This window comes from Tamandua tetradactyla (assembly GCF_023851605.1).
Source record: "Tamandua tetradactyla isolate mTamTet1 chromosome 1 unlocalized genomic scaffold, mTamTet1.pri SUPER_1_unloc_1, whole genome shotgun sequence".
Lineage (NCBI taxonomy): Eukaryota > Metazoa > Chordata > Mammalia > Pilosa > Myrmecophagidae > Tamandua > Tamandua tetradactyla.
In genome coordinates this window covers 2401416-2419276 of record NW_027518237.1, presented here as the reverse complement: position 1 = coordinate 2419276, position 17861 = coordinate 2401416, and the positions used below count along the sequence as shown (strand labels likewise).

General features: G+C 37.2%; 1 protein-coding gene and 1 pseudogene across 2 annotated transcripts in view; both read right to left on the bottom strand.

Annotated features, from left to right (window-relative positions):
* LOC143672685 (zinc finger protein 705A-like) overlaps positions 1-17861 on the bottom strand; it is a 54688-nt gene that overhangs the window by 26630 nt on the left and 10197 nt on the right. The window contains exons 3-5 of one of the 2 annotated variants that reach the window (XM_077147244.1): positions 17185-17280; positions 16601-16692; positions 15981-16160 (exon numbers count right to left, since the gene is read on the bottom strand). In XM_077147244.1, coding sequence (XP_077003359.1) covers positions 16005-16160; positions 16601-16692; positions 17185-17280 — 344 coding nt within the window. In that variant the 3' untranslated portion in view covers positions 15981-16004. Of the gene's footprint in view, positions 1-15980; positions 16161-16600; positions 16693-17184; positions 17281-17861 lie in introns of those variants that run through there. The other variant, XM_077147245.1, reaches the window with a different exon arrangement.
* LOC143672693 (uncharacterized) lies at positions 14878-15995 on the bottom strand (annotated as a pseudogene).

Genomic DNA, 17861 nt, shown 5'->3' with positions numbered 1-17861 from the left:
GGCAGACTCACATCTGTATCTAATCAAAAGGTGACGTGCAAAATTGGACATGTCATGTCTCTGTGGATATAATCTAATAAAAACTTTCTGCTCTAAAGTATTGAATCAGGATTAATAGAAATGTCTGCCTTCATAAGTTTGGATCAGGATTAAAACATTTTTTTATTCTGGTTTACATAATAGCTTCAAACCAGCACACATACCATGTGAATATAAAATATATACCACAAAAATTGCATTTAAAAAAATATAAACTATGGCAGTACAATGATAGCTCAGTGGCAGAATTCTTGCCTACCATTCCAGAGTCCCAGGTTTGATTCCTGGTGCTTGCTCATGCATACACTATATATATATATATATATATATATATATACACACACATATATATAAACTAAACAATAGCACATGTTAAATAGACCAGGATTGATTCTTTCTGTCTCACCATTTCCTGTTCTCAAGGCCTAACCAACAAAGGTAGCTATGAGGGAAGATTTGCTGCAGAAAGATGGAGGAGAGTGGCATTGGTTTAGAACACTTTTTACTGGGCATGGAGATAAGAAATTGTAGGTAATAAGGAAATGCTGCAGAAAAGGCCATGCTTGCTCTGAAATAATGCCCCAATTCATAAATTTTTCCAATATTAACTTTGCAATGGTAAGCATAGTGAACAAATCATTTTTGAAATATAAATAGCCTTGGGATAAGACTAACAATGAAATCTACTTGACAAAATTTATAAGTAAATAAAATGTGCATTAGAACTACAAAAAAGTATTCTTGGGTTATGTTTGTTCAAAGTACACAATTGTATATATTGCCTAGGGCTTGACAGCCTGCATAATCTGTTGTTGTTCATAAGTTTGGGATATTATTAAGCCAAGGTGATTTTTAATTTCCAACAGAAGGAATGTCATATATAGGCTATATGATTCATTTCCTGTAAATAACTACTCTACTTTTCAGAAACAGTTTCAGCCTGTCACTGGGTCTTAGTAAGGACTGTATGCTTAACATGGTCATCAAGTTACAATGAGACCTGAGGTGCCTATCATGATCTGGGTGTTGTCTGGCCTACCAAGCCATAACATAAAGAGCAGCACTCCATTATAACATAGGAATGGTATATGTGAGATAAGGCTTGAGGAGATCCTAAAAGCACAAGTTAGTTACAGGAGGACATTTTCAAAATGCCATGGTCCTTACTCCTGCCATATTGATTCTCTTTCCCATCTCAGAGTTATGGCCTCTTGGGGACTTCCTTACAATTGGTTGGCTTAAAAAACTTTAAAAAAAGAAAACTTGGACCTGTTTTACAGATACATTGTATGCCTGTACTGCTGAAAATTGGACATCTGTAGCACTGCAGTACCTTTCTGGGATGTCCCTAAAGGACAGGGTTGAGTGGAAATCTTCTGTTATTGGTACATCAAGCAGTGCACCTCAGTTTCAGTTTTTGTAAAAGGAGAACTTGGAAGATGTGCTTGTGTACTGACCCATGGGCTCTTTCTATTGGTTTGGCTGGATTGTCAGGGACTTGGAAGGAGAATCATTGGGGAATTGATGACAAAGACATGTGGGGAAGTGATATGAGGATAGAACTTTCTGGGTGGAGAAGAAATATGAAGATGTTTGTGTCCCTTGTGGATGTTCATCAGAGGGGCAGAGGAAGGTTTTAGTAATCAAGTGCTTGAAATAACCTATTATGTGGATATAAGTCATCCATTTTTCCCCATCACGCCTGTCATTGCTCAAAGGGCTCATGAACAAAGTGGTCATGGTGCTGTGATGGAGGCTCAGCTACATAGACTTCCCCTCGCCAAGGAAAACCTGGCTACCACCACTGTTGAGTTCCTAATCTGTTTGCAGCAGAGACCCACACATAGTCCCTGATATAATACCATTTCCCTGAGGTGATCAGTCTGCTACCTGGTGGCAGGTTGATTATATTGGACCACTTCCATCATGAAAGGGACAGCAATTTGTTCTGACTGGAATAGATGCATACTCTGGATATGGGACCGCCTTCCCTGCAAGCAATATTTTTGTCAAAACCACCATCTGTCAACTTATGGAATGCCTTATTTATTGTCATGTTATTCCATACAGCATTACTTATGATCAATGTACCCACCTCACAGCAAGTGAAGTGCAGTAATGGACATATGCTCATGGAAATCTCTGGTCATACAATGTTTCCCATCATCTAGAGGCAGCTGGGTTGACAGAATGGAGGGATGGTCTTGAAAGATTCAATTATAGCGCTAACTATGTGCAAAAACCTTGTATATCTGTGGCAATGCTCTCTATAAGGCTGGGTATGCTCTGAATCAGCATTCAATGCATTCTGTTCTTTCTCTATAGCAAGGATTCACAGGTCCAGGAATCAGTGGGTGGAAATGAGAGTGGCACCACTCACTATCACCCATAGTGGGGCACTTAAGAAAAAATTTTATTCCTTTCCCTCCAACATAAAGCTTTGCAGCTCTCCAAGTGTAGTTCCAAAAGGAGGAGTGTTACTACCAGGAGACACAACAATGATTCCATTGATCTTGATGTTAAGACTGCCACCTGGATTCCTTTTGGGTTTCTCATCCCTCTAAATCCACAGACAAGGAAAAGTATTACCATATCGTCTGGGGTGATTGATCTTATTCTGAGGAAATAGGACTCAACTACACAAGGCAGGCAAATATGCATTTTCCTTGGATCAGGCAATCCATTAGGTTATTTCTTTTGTTATTACCATGCCCTGTGATGAAAGTCAATGTAAAAATGCAAAAACCCAATCCAGGAATACCAATGGCCCAGAAACTTCAGGAATGAAAGCTTAGGTCACCACACCAGGTAAAGAAATTGATCAGCTGAAGTGATTGCTGAGGGTAAAGGGAGCATAGCTTGTAGTGGAAGAAGTTATTGATAAATATGAACCTCACCTATGTGATTATTTACAGAAATGAGGACTGTAATGGTATGAATATTTCTTCCTTGCTTCATTGTATGTTTGTATTTGTACATAAGTCAAATAACTTTCCTTCCTTCTCTACTTTATCCCCTTATCATATGACATAAGTTGCATTGTTCTTGTTGTGGTAGTGATGTTCTAGGAGTGAATATTAGCCAAGAACGTGTGCCCTTTTCTGGAATGATGTATTTTCTTTCTGGTTGTACATGAGAGTTGGAATTGTTAGGTGAAGAATATGTCTATTATTGGGTCCTATTCAGAACTTAAGTATGGTTTAAGGTGATGTGTGATGTGTATAGCTGCCAAGTTAATCAATGTTGGATGGTTATGCTTAGTTCATGTGTCAACTTGATTAGGTGTTGTAGCAAAGTTGTCTGGTCAAACAAGTACTGAACTTTCCTTTAATGCAAGGACATTTTATGGCTGGTTAACAAGCCAGAAGGCTGGCTTATTGAATCATCAGTCAGTGGTTTACATCTATGGCTGATGGCATCTATGGCTGACTGGTGTAATATTTTCCACAAAGAGAGAGTCCAATCAGCTAGAATTAATCCAATCATTTGAGGACATTTTATGGAGAAGTGGTGTCTACAGCATAGATAGAGAAGAGAATTTTCATCTCCCCTTCACCTGGCAAGCCTCTTCTGGGGAGTTCATGGAGGACTTTCATTGGAGTTGTCAGTTCACTGCTTGCCTAGGGAGTTTGGACTTTGGCATCTCTACCTGAGGCACTTGTATAAAATCACATATTTACAGATATCTCCTGTTGGTTCTGTTTCCCTAGGGAACCCTGGCTAATATACTTCTGTTACTAAATTAATATGCATGAAATGTCATTTATATATTTAGACATTGTATAAAATTCCTAAAAACAACAATGTTCTCTCTGTCATTCCATATTATATTCTGATACTGATCTGCATGATTTTAAACAACACTACGATGTTGTTAGTCATGGTTTTATTTATTCTTAGAAAAAAGTTTACATATTATTTACAGAAACAAACTTATTTGTTAGTTACACTACATTTTTTCTAATGCTTCTCTAAAAGTATACATAGCTATGAGTCAAAACTTCATGTTTATCATAAAGGGACTTTAAAAGAGAAGCAAAGTGTATACATCATGTTCCTCATTTTACTTAACAAAACCCTGATAAAGGAGTTAATATGAGACAGAAAAAACTTCTGTGATATTTTGTTGTTGATGACCCCAACATAAGCCAACTCTCAAAATTTTAAATTTCTGAAATAGGTTCATTTACAAATATTAATGATAAAATTATGGCCTAGAATGTAATTGCGTACTGCAAACACATTTATTCTTGAGCCTTAATTGTTATTTCTAAATCCTGAGATGGTTTGCTATTTGTGTATAACCTGGCAGTTTCCTGGAACTTCGGGTAGCTGTGTGGCACCTGAGACACTCTAGCCCTGAAATTCAACACTCCAACATACAGAAACTGTGAAAGGAGGTGAAAAGGAGATGTGATTTGCACCAGTGTGAAAGATAAAGGATTATATTGAGAATATATTAAAACTTTAAGTTTTGTCTGAGGCCAAAGAAGAGGTATACATTTTGACCAAAATTTAACTTACATGAGCACAAAATCTAATTTAACCTGTCTTGTACTTTATCTAAACAACATAATTCAACTTTCTTTGACATAGGATCTAGAATAAGGCATGAGCTCTTGATATACTGTACACATTATTGTGATAACTGAGACATTTTGGGCAGAAATCGAATAAAGCATTGGCAAGTTCTTTAGAGACTGGAGAAAAAGCATGGAATTACTAAACATTCCCACCTGGGGAATTCCACCTATTCCCTTAAGCAATAGAGGTTCCAATTTAATAAGCCAAGCCCTCAATCTTGAGGCTTGCATTTATGAAACTTATTTATGTATTAGTGAAGCTAAGCTTATATTTACCTAGTGCCTAAGGGTCACTCCCACAGAATCTCTTTCGTGGCTCAGATATGGTATCTAGCAAGTAAACTCACTACCTTTCTCCCCAACATGGCACATTACTTGCAGTGGTGTAAGTCTCCCAGCAATGTGTACTCCCAGGAATGAGCCCTGGCATAATGGAATTGGTAATACTTTCTTGAACAAAATGGGGGAAGGAAATAAAGTTTCAATGTCTAAGAGACTTCAAATAGAGTTGAGAGATAATTCTCAGGGTTACTTTAATGCAAGTAACCAAGTAATTCAGCCAGATATTGCAAACTGTCACAGAATGCCAAGCGCCAACCACCAGGGTTACTGAAAACCCTAAAGAATGCAAAGGACTGTATTTTAGACTTTCTAAACATTGTATTCATTAAGTTTATATTTTGAGACTTATACCTCTGATTGTCCCTATACCAGATAAGCCCTGAAATTGAGGTACCATTCTCTCTAATAAGAGCATCCAGTTTAATTCCTCTACATCATAATATCAATGCCTCTTTTCAGCATTAAGAAGGTAGAAGGTTGATCTACAAGATAACCTTCAAGATTGTGATAATGATCAAATGAGAGAGAGAAACTGTATATGACAAGTTAAAATTTAACAAATTACTATGATTTCTTAATTCATATATAGATATATTTTGCTTTCTAGTATATTGGAATAGCCAGAGGTAAGTACCTGAAATTACTGAATAAAGATGCAGCTAGCTTGATCTTGTTTAATGTGTATGTAATTATATTGCCTGTATCTTTTGGTTGTAAAAACTTTGTGACTGACACTTACTTGTACCCCTTTATTCTCTTTTACAACATTAAGGCCTTATGGTCACTAAAACTGTCCCTAAAATCTATTAGTGAGCCAGGCCCAGAATCAATCCATTGCAATTCTAAAACTATTTTGTTAGACAGAGTGGATCTAAGCATAATTGCCCCACCTGACACATGTGGTTTAAACTTTAAACCACAAGTGACTGCTTTTCAGTTTGATAAAGCTACTGGAATTCAACATATCAGAAATGGGCTAGCTTTCAAAATGGGGATATGTTAGTTTGCAAATTTACAGTCCTAAGACAATGAACATGTCCAAATTAAGGCATCTACAGTAAAATATGTTCTCTGAAGAAAGGCCACTGGCATCTGTGTTTCCTCTGTCATGTAGGAAGGCACATGACCAGTATCTGCTGATCCTTCAATTCTGGGTTTCATTGCTTTCAGCCCATCATTCAAGTAGCCTCCTCTCTCAGCTCCTATGGGTTATTTCTTAGCATACCCAGAATTTTTCTCTAGAAGTTTCTCCTGGGGATTTTTCTGCTAGCTCTTTATAAAGTTCTCCAGATGTTGCTCTCTGAGCTATCTGAACTTTTTTTCTTTTATCTACTCACAAAGAAACCAATAAAAAGATTAAGTCCTACTGTGGTGGTTTGAAACTGTTAGTCACCCGAGAAAAACCATGCTCGTTTTTCTCCAATATTGTGAATAAGACCTATGGTGAGTAGAACCATTTGCTTGGGTTATTTCTATGGGGATGTGACCCTGCTCATTTACTGCCCATTCAGTTTTACTTTACTGGTATCCTTTAAGAGATCTCACACACTGAGGGAAAGCTAGGACAAAAAATGCCCCAGGCAGAAGCAAGACAGATCCTCAGGAGCTGAAAGAGCTATTTGATACCAGAAGCCAGGAGAGGAGTGAAGACATGGCCATGCATCTTCTCATGTTGCAGAGGAACTCCAGTGCCAGCTGCCTTTATTCTGAGTAGATATCATCTTTTTGGCTCCTTATTTTGGGTGTTTTCATGGCCTTAGAATTGTCATTTGTGACAATAAATCCCTTTGTAAAAGACAACCCATTTCTGGTATATCACACTCTAACAGCTTTAACAAACTGTAACATCCAACTTGGAAGGGTTGGGTCACAACTTATTTGAAATAACTTGGCATAAAGGTCCCATACACAGTATGTCTGTACCTATAAGAATGGATAAAAAGAACATTGCATTTTCTGGGGTACAACTTTAAACCAGCACACTGAACCATCTGGACCCAAAAAAAGACATTTTATTTCCATATACAAAATACATTTATTTCACCACAATATCACAAAAGCCTTAAATAATTTCAGTAATGATGTTAAGCACAAAGACTAATAGAAATCAGTTATAACATGGACTGTGCTGGTAAATAATTCTCCTCTGGCTATGGAAACTTAGAACAAGTTACCTGCTTCCAATACACATAACATTTTCAAACACCTTTCATCATATTAAGACTGCCATGTTCTTACATATGTTCTGTGACTAAACATGTAAGCAGTCTATTCTGGCTTAATAATTAGATCATCTCCAACCTTCACATCTCTATCTGTTGTGCTTGTTGTCCTAAAATATGCCCATCTTCTGACAGAGTTACTGTAGTTTTGGAAAGTGATTTTAGGCCAATAGGCCATCTGATCTCCTCCTTTGTGGTTAGTAATAATTCCTTCATTTTTCTGAAATGGTAGTGTCTCAAGCACTGATCTTGTGAATGCATTGAGCAGAGAACCCACTATTGTTGATAAGTACATTTTAACTCAGAAATAGAAAATTTTGTAAATACCTCTTTCTTCTACACATGCTTAATTATCTACAAATAGAAATGGGCAATTATCCATGCATATAATCTTGTAAACACCCATAAAGGTAGCTTTAATGCAATAGAAAATGTACTTTGTCTTAATTTAAGACACCTGGTTTCAAATTTTGGCCCTGAATCTGCCCAATTTCATAACATTCAATAAAATACTTACATATGAAGTACCTTTTTTTTTCATCTAACAGATTGGATTAATAATACCAAATAATATGCATAAAGTCCTTAGCATATTCAAGGGCTCAATAAATATCTTTAGATATCACTATTGGTAGTATTATCATAGGGAAAAATAAGAAGACTTCTGAAGTTACCCAGATAAATGCGTACATTGAAGTCTCATTGTGCTGGATAGATATAGATGTTTCCTTTTGACACATGGGGAAAAATGAAGCTTTCACTATTGGGAGAGCTAAGGGACATGTAAGATCAAAGTGGACAGAAAGTCTTAAGACAATAGAAGCTAAAAACTGGATGAGGTTCGCATGCTATTGGCTCATGTCCACAGCAATAGAACTAAGCACCTTCCCCTCATCAAGCTGACAGCTCAATCTAACTACCACACGTCCACCTCTTGTCAACTTGGCAACTATATGCATCACCATAAATTATATCAGTGACACAAATTCTCTTCTGGCTGTGGACCTATGAATCTCAAAACAGACTATCTGGTGCTAATATGCAAAGGAGGGACAGTCACAGGATACTTAGGGAGAAATTGGAAGGAAAACCTGCAGAGCAAACACCACTGGATTTCAAAGTCTGAAAGTCATTTATCCTTCAGCTTTAGAAAGTGGCAGTTCCACCCTTTCCAAAGGCCTATTTGCAGTGGCCTGTCTGTTTATGAATCGACCTCGGGGAACATTGAGGAGACCACCTTTTTCTTGACTCCATTTTCCGGGCATCAGGGCCACTCCTGGGTTCTCTGACATTTCTGGGGCACATGCTCAACCCCTCCATGTGGTGGCAGCCAGGCTCTTCCCAGTCCCCCAAGGAGTATGCTGTACCTTCTCTGAGGCCTGAGGTTGCACAACTCTTCCACTGCAACAAGGTGGGAGACTCATCTTTGCCCTTCAGGGTAAACTCACCCTCTCCATGTGTATGGGTGGGTCCACTCTCCTGGCCAATATTTCTTGGCTTCATACCAGAGCTTACGTGGTTCTCACTCTGCAAATTCCAATTTGTCCCTTTTGTGGCCCCCTTTGTCTAGATTGGCAGTGGTTCTGTTTACACCAAGAGTTTCTTCAAGTACTTCAGTACTTCTCCATTGTTCTCTTACAGTTCCTCCAAAATCTTCCCCTTAGCCATCCAAAAAACCATTCAACATATCTGGTACTTGCAAACTGCAGCAGCACCCCACTCTCCCGTACCAAATTCTGTTCTAGTTTGCTCGCTGCCAGAATGCATCACACCAGAGATGAATTAGCTTTCAATAAAAGGGAATTTATTTCATTAGTTCCTCAGAGGAAAGGCAGCTAACTTTCCACTGAGGTTCTTTCTTATGTGGAAAGGCACAGGGTGATCTCTGCTGGCCTTCTCTCCAGGCCTCTGTGTTCCAACAACATTCCCTGGGGTGATATCTTTCTACATCTTAAAGGCCTTGGCTGAGCTGTGAGGACTGAGATGAGGTATACTGAGCTTCTTGGGCTGTGCTATGTTGAATCTCTCACTTAAGCACCAGCCAATTAAATCAAATATCATTCACTACAGCAGGCATACCTCCTAGCAGACTGTGGATGTAATCAACAACAGATGAGGTTCACGCGCCATTGGCTCATGTCCACAGCAATAGAACTAAGCAACTTCCCCTAGCCAAGTTGACAAGGGGTGGACTATCATGGTCAGGTTCATATGTCAACTTACCCAAGTGGTGGTACCTGTTTGTCTGGTTGGGCAAGTGCTGGTCTGTTGAGATGAAGACATTTCATAGAATTAAATAATGATCATGTCAGCTTCATCCACAGCTGATTTGTAATCATCCAAGGGGAGTGTCTTCTGCAGTGACTGATGCTTAATTTAATCACTAAGAGCCTTTTAAGGAGGATTCAAAAGAGACAGTCTCTCTTCCTGCTTTAGCTGGTGAGCTTCTCCTGTGGAGTTCATCCAGATCCTCCATTGGAATTGTTGGTTTCACGGCCTGCCCTGTGGATTTTGGACTCTGCATTTCCTTGGTCATGTGAGACACTTTTATATATTTTATATTTGGGAGTGTTCCCTGTTGATTCTGTTTCTCTACAGAAACCTAATATAGGCACATAACATTCATGATTCTTTGTGTTTTTTTGGTGAATTGCCCCTTTTGTTAATATATAATGTTCTTCTTGGTCTCATAAACTTTTTGTACTGAAAGTTTATCTTGTCTAATATTGTATAGATACCTTAGCTCTTTCTTGGTTACTGCCTGAATGGAATAACTTTTCCAGCCTTTCATCTACTTGTAACCTTTGGTCTAAGGTGAGTCTATTACAGATAGAATATGGACATATCATTCATTTATCCATTTCACCAATCCGTGCATCTTAATTGGAGAGTTTAATACATTAACACACAATGTTCTTATTCTTTAGATAGTACTTCAACTATTTTATCCTTTGGTTTTTATATGTCTTATTGCCTCTTTTTTGGTCCTCTAAGGGACCCTTACTGATAATCTTCATGTCTCACTCTTGTCCAATTCTCTCTCCCCTGTCTTTTCTATTCAACAGGAATAAATGCCCCTTAATATTTCATGCAGGTCAGGCATCTTGCTAATGAATTCTCCCAGCTTTTGTTTTTTAATGAATATTTTAAAACTCTCCCTCATTTTTTAAGAGTTTTTCCAGTTGAAGAATTCTTTGGTGGCATATTTTCTTTTCAGTAGTTTAAATATACCATTCCAGTACCATCTCACCTTCATGGTTTCTGAAAAGAAATTGGCACTTAATTTTTTTACTATATTTTTACTGAAATAGCTGCACAAGCCATACAGGCCATTCAAAGTATAAAATATATGGTTCACAGTATCATCACACAGATGTGTATTCACCAGCAGGATCATATTTAATACATCTGCATTACTCCAGAAAATGAAATTAAAAGGGAAAAGAAAATCCCAAACATCTCATACATATTATCCCTCCCTCTTACTGACCACTAGTATTGCAATCTATACAATTTTAAGACTTACAATTGAGGTAGGCTAACTAAGACAGTGTTATATTGACAGATTATAGTAAGAGAGTCAGTGCAACAACAGAAACATCCTGAAGTAGATTCATACACACAGACAACTATTTCTTTGCAATATACTTATCAATCATTATCAAAGATCAGAGCTACTGGATTACAGTTCCACAACTTCAGGTACTTTCTTCTGGTTATTCTAAAACATTATACTCTTTAAAGAAATGTCTATATAATGAGTCAGTAATTACAGTCATTTACAGAATTCTAACTTCTCAGTTATACTTCTTTTTCTCATTTATTTTCATCCTTCAGGGCTACCTGATAAAGGGCCATTTTAATTTTTTTGTGCTGGAAAGGGGTACTGGATTTCTGGGATACATGAATTAATCTGGTTATTTTCCTGGAGTGACTGGTACTTATGGGTTTCAGGACTTATCTTGCCTATGATCAATCTGGAGGATTTAATTTTCTGAGAAAATGAACTTACTAAGCAAACCTTTATATAGACTTAGATAGAGCATAAGGTCAGTCCCAAGAGTTTTCAGGAATAGTGTTGTTTGTGTTATGGCATATTCTGGTTACATGAAATATCTGGCTACAACTTGCATAAGATAGCATCCAGAATGACTTCTCAACAAAACTTGAAAGATTTAGCCACTGAAACTTTATTTTAATTCACTTCTTTCCCCACTTTTAGTAACTCTCAACTCATGTGGACAAGGCAAAGATCATCCCTGGCTATCATGTCCCACAGTGCTACAGAGTCTTATAACATTGGAAGTCATGTCTCATGGATGGGGGACAGTAGTGGGTTTATTTACAGAATTGTTGGCATTTAATTTAATTCCAATTCTGTTGTATTTAATGAATTGTTTTTCTCTTAATGCTTTCAAAATCCTCTATCTTTGGAAGTTGACTTTCTGATTAGTATGTGTCTCAGAATGAGTTTAGTAGGGTTTATTCTGTTTGGATTCCAATGCATTTGTATCTTTGTCTTTGATAAGACTTGGGAATAATTTTTTCCATTATTTCCTTGAAAATATTTTCTGCCACTTTTTGCTTCTCTTTTCCTTCTGGGAAGCCCATTTCATGTATGTTTGTGAGTTCCATGTTATCATTCAATTCCCAGAGATGCTGCTCAAATTTTTCCATTCTTACCTCTATGTACACTTTTCTCATTTTTATTTCAGATGTCCTGCCTTATACAACTAATTATTACTAGTTCTTTCTTCTTACTAATTCTTTCAAAACTGCTGCTGTTTGCCTCTAACATGTTTAATCTCATCTATTGTGCCTTTCTGTTAGTTTTCTTCCAGGCTTTCAACTTCTTCTTATATGTTCACCCAGTGTCTTCTTAATATTCTTTAATATACATTTTCCTTCATCTTTGAATTGGTTTAGATTTGCTTGAATATCTGTGAGTGGTTGTTCCAGTTTTTACATCTCTTTTTAATTTCTTTGTTTCCCTGGCCATATTCTTGTTTATTAGTGTGGCTTGTACTTTTGTGCTTGTTATTTAGACCATTAAGTTATTGAGATTCTGAAGACCGGTTTCCCTCTCATCTAAGATTTTGTTGTTGATAGGGTTCTGTTACAGCTCTTATATGGCACTGTGTTTGTATTTCCCAGTCAAAACAGGGCCAAGGTCACATGCAGGGGGTGCAGAAGAATTCCAAAAGGACTTGGAGAGAGGACCAGGAAAACAACTTCCCAAGATGGCACATTCCAAGACTTCACAGATGGCACAATTTGGAAACAACACAGGCAAGATATTTTAGCACTCAGTCTGCTCTATTTCTATGGCAGTTAGAAATAATGGCATTTCATGAATCTTCTTGGGTAGGACCAAAAAGTGAGAGACCTAGAAATCCAATTTTGCTGATCAACTCCTGGGTCAGACTATGTTGCATCCACCTGATTTCTTGGCAGAAGGAGAACTTCCCCAATTCTTTCAGTCTGCTGCAGCCCACTAGACAGGAAGTAGGCCTATCAGAAGGTTTTTGTCTTGGGTCTTGGGGATGGGAACCAAGAGACATGGCCAATTGAGTCTTTCATGGCAGCTTCTCTATTTGAGTAAACAATGGTCTTCCAGGCACCATGGGTTCCTGTGTTGAATGCGGCAAGGCTGTGGGATCAAGATGTCCAAGTTTGTTGAGCAACAAATGTATCAGAACTGTGCCATGTCACCCTGTTCCCAATGTGGCAAGGGACTTCACAAATTCCGTTCCACAGCATTCTGACATAGAGGAACTGGGCTGACCAGAAACTACTAGACTCAAGTGTGGGGAGTAAGTGCAAATAGGCACAGCCAAGTGAGTCTCTCACTATAATTTCTCCATCACAATTTCTTTTTCTCTTCCTCCAGCATGGTACTCCACTGATCTTTTGAGCCCAGAATGGCAGCTTAGGACAGTTTTTAGGTGTCTTCTATGTGTTTTTTACTAATGGAAACTCTGCACTTCCTATTCCGCCATCTTCCACTTTAGAGATTTTTATTGTAAGCTTATAAGACCACCAGTATTCAATTTAATTTCAGCTTATAGGATTCTGTAGACTTGTCTCTGTCTGAAAACTGGTTGATATACCCATACTTATATGAACTTCTTTATGTCGGCAAGGTTGATCTGGTGAATCCCATGACAAGATTCAAGGTGGGACCTGACTCCTGGATACATGACTAAGTAAAGATTTGCCTGAAGGAGCTCTTGGTATTTGAACAGTGGAGTCTAGGAAATGGTAATAACACAGTTGTAGAAAAATTACCCCTGCCAAAGATCTGATTCTTGATACTCCATTCTGAACACTGTCTACCAAGCTCTTTATTGGTGTGCTTGCAGCTTTATCTTTTTACATGCCTCAAATTTTCCTTCTTCCTGCAAAAAGACATGATTTTATGACTTTTAATATGATGTAAATTCAATCAAGGAATGTCTTAGGATTGGTATGGGAGGAGAATGCAGCAAATGGAAAAGTAAGATCAAGAATATCCATTCAAGTCATTTGAAAAATATTTAGGGTTTCTCAGCATCTTTAAAATACAAAAAAAAATTTCTATGTTAATTACAAAAATTGCATAAACAAAGAAGTTAATACAAAATCTGCAATGTGAGAGTCAGCATATATGAACATTCTCTTTCATTATGCTCTATACTGTCTCAATGGAGGGGGAGATTTGTGAATGATTAAGGAAAAATGACAAAATTAGGAACTAGTGAAAGGTTTTATATTTGAAGACTTATCCTAGACTATTTATTTCATATACCTTCTAATTGGACTTTATGAATCTTCATGTTTCCTAAAGACAATGCATCTTTTGTGAGAAAATAGTAGAGTTATATGGATTATCAGGGAATTTTAGTGTCATATTATTTGGTGTGGATGATGGCACAGATGCTTTCAGGATACAGCCCCATAAATTTCATTTTCATTATATGAGAAAACAATTTTTCCATGTGTATGGAAAAGTTCACCCAGTTATCAAGTTGACATCAATAGGGTTGGAGTAGGTGGATTTCAGGTTCTTTTGGATGGGATGAACTGAGGAGAGGACAGAATCAGTCTGGGGTTTGCTGTTGGAATTTAGGCCTGTGTCTGTTCAGGAGGAAGCCATGGGAAGACTTGAGTTAGCATCATATGTGCTTGCCAATGTGTCAAGCACATGAGAGAATTTCTCAGGAACAATTCTAATTTGAAAAGCATGAGCTGAAATGGACAAGGAAACCTTTTCCCACTCTAGGGACAATTGGTAAAATTCAAAAATGAGCTGTGGATCGGATCTTTTCATTTTCTGATTTGGGTTTGTGTGGTTACAAAGGAGAGTGTTCCTATTTTGAGGAAACATGCACTAGTGTATTTTGTGTTAAGGGGTAAATGTGATGAAGGTATAACCATTGGGATTTTGAACAGACCAGGCATTCTTTACACTGTTATTCCAATTTTATATATAAAATCTATAATTCAATAATTATTTCAAAATCTGTTTAATTACCTTGTCAATACCATGCCATTAAGGGAGAACAAGTTTAAATCCCTTTATAGAGATTAAATGTGATAAATCCACATCAGTCAAATTTGTGATACTAAGTCTGAATTTAGTTAAGGAGGGAGTGTGTGAATATTACATGAATGACCACTTTGTATTCAGTGTTATAAATGATGTTGTGATACTATGTAAACAGTACTATATTTGGATTCAATTTTTGCACATGTGCTCCTTCACCTGGGAACTCTGAAAACTGATTGTCCTTTAGGCAATGCTGAATGCTAAGGAGAAAGGCACTTATTTGTCTCTAGTTAAAATATTGAGTAAAGGCTTTCCCACATACATGATATTTCTAAGGTTTCATTACAGTGTGACTTCTCTTATGTTTTCTAAGGTTATAATAATGGGTAAAGACTTTCTGACATAAATGACATTCATAGGATTTCTCTCCAGTATGAATGTTCTCATGTTGTCTAAGGTTAAAATATTGGCTGAAGGCTTTTCCACAGATGGCATTCATATGGTTTCTCTCCAGTGTGAGTTCTCTCATGTTTTCTAAAGTAAGAACAATGGGTGCAGACTTTCTGACATAAATGACATTCATAGAGTTTCTCTCCAGTGTGAATTCTCTTGTGTTTTCTAAGGACAGAACAATGGGTGAAGACTTTACCACATAAATGACAATGATATGGTTTCTCTCTAGTGTGAATTCTCTCATGTACTCTAAGAAGATAAACTGAATGCTTTCCCACATTGATGGCATGCATAAGGTTTCTCTCCAGTGTGAGTTCTATCATGCTGTTTAAGGCTAGAAGAATGAGAGAAGGCTTTCCCACATAGGTGACATTTATAGGGTTTTTCTCCAGTATGAGTCTTCTCATGTTTAAGGATAGAATAACTGGTGAAGGCTTTCCCACATAGATGGCATTCATATGGTTTCTCTGCGGTGTGAGTTCTATTATGTTTTTTAAGGATAGAAGAATGAGTGAAGGCTTTCCCACATAGATGATATTTATAGGGTTTTTCTCCAGTATGAGTCTTCTCATGTTGTTTAAGAATAGAATAATGGGTGAAGGTTTTCCCTCATAGATGGCATTCATATGGTTTTTCTCCAGTGTGAGTTTTCTCATGTTGTCTCAACTCAGAATATTTAGTAAAGGTTTTTCCACATAGATGATATTCACAGGGTTCCACTCCAACATCAATTCCATTGTAATGTGTATGGCCAGAGTTTTGAACAAGGGATTTCTTAATTAGATAACATGCATATGACTTACTTCCAGGGTGAAAATTCTGCTGTTGATTAAAATATTATAGATCATTGAGGGCTTTTCCAAATAGATTGTTGATGTAGGATTTCATTTCTTTGTGGGTTAATACATGTTGAAACACTCTGGAACCATGAGTACAATCTTCTGGCAATTTACTACATATAATACCATTCTTTTCAGTATGAGAATTCTGCTTCTGGGAAGTACAGGAAAAAATGTAAGAGGTTTGTCCATAGATATCAATCCATATACATCTGAATTCTAAAGTAACCAATCAGTGACAGTCTCCAATTAAAATATTTCCCAGGTTATTTATGAATCATTTTATTCTTCTGCATGTACAGAGATCTACTCTTTTGCAGCTTCTCAACTGCAGAACTTTCTAATCAGTCTTGAAGACTTTATAATGTTTCAGAGATTGAGTAGATGAGCTGTATTTATAGAATTATCTTTTTATATATAAGGAGGGTTATATTATTGTGCTCAAGTTAATTGTTTTCTATATTCAAATTATCACAGACATTTCCTGGATTCACACTTAAACCAACTTCAAGTTAAGTGATTGTACTGAATTTTTAATTTATTCCACTTCCAGGTATCTATTTGGAAGACCAGGGTTACAGCCATAATGCTTACCAATGATATGATGGTAGATAGGTCTTTTTTGCAGACATGATGCACAGATAGCATTTCTTGTTCTTTAACACTATCTTCCCTGCCTGAAAGAACTGAAAAACCAATAATTTCTAGACCAGCATTAGGAAGATGAATATATTGAAGTAGCACACATAACAATATAATTGTTTCTTAAATGACAGTTATCTGAGAAAGAATATCAAATTAAGGATTACTTGAGGTAGTAGAAAACCTTATATGACACTATAAACTAGAAAATATTTTCAAGATTTAATTATAAGAAAAATGATTTTAAAAATATGTTGGGGGAGGTAAAGAGAGGTAAAAGCATTGAAGCCAAGTATGAGAAAAGGGCCATAAGTGAAAGTTTAAATCCAATTGTCCATAGACGTCTATTTTGCCAAAGCCAATGACATTTGAATACAGAGTGTTAAGTATTTGATACTTGGAACTGAGGAAATTTCTCCAATATGTACATGTACATTTCAGAAAATATAACTTACAGAAATCTACAGGTGATGTTTGAGTCACTCTTTGACAAGGTTCCTCCTTGTCCTAAATACATGTTCCAAGGAAGAGCTCACCTGAATTTTGGTTTTGAAAAAATCCAATTCCTTCTTCACACAGTTCTTCCCCTTGAACCAACTTTGAAGCTACATCTGATTCACAGACTTGATATCCTGTTTATGGGGAAAAATACAAAAAAATTTGAGTTCTGTGCAGTTAACAATATATTATCATGAAGTCTATTGAAGGTGATTGTGTAGGTTGCAAGCTGTTGGAATGCAATACACTAGAACTGGAATATTTTTATAAAGGTGAATTTAATCATTTACAAGTTTACATCTCTAAGGACATGAAAATGTCCAACTTAAGCTATTAACAAAAGATTACCTTTGCTCAAGAAAGGCCAATGGGTCAGAAACACCTGTCAGCTGGGTAGGCATATGGCTGGCATCTGCTGGTCACTTACTCCTGGGCTCAATTGTTTTCAGCCTCTGTTCTTGTGGATATTATTCACTTTGCTTCTTCAGGGCTGGCTTTCATCTCTTGGCTTCCCTTTGCCCTACCCAGGTTCTGCCTTGCTTACCATCTTATCACAACATCTACTGGGCTCCAAGCATCTCCAAATATCTGTGTCCCTATTCTCCATGTGTCTGCCTCTCGGTTAGACCTGCTGTGAAATTTCTGTTGACTTTGATGTTTCTGTCATTTCTGATTCTTTCCATAATATTCCCTCTTTTAAAAGGTTCCAGTAAAC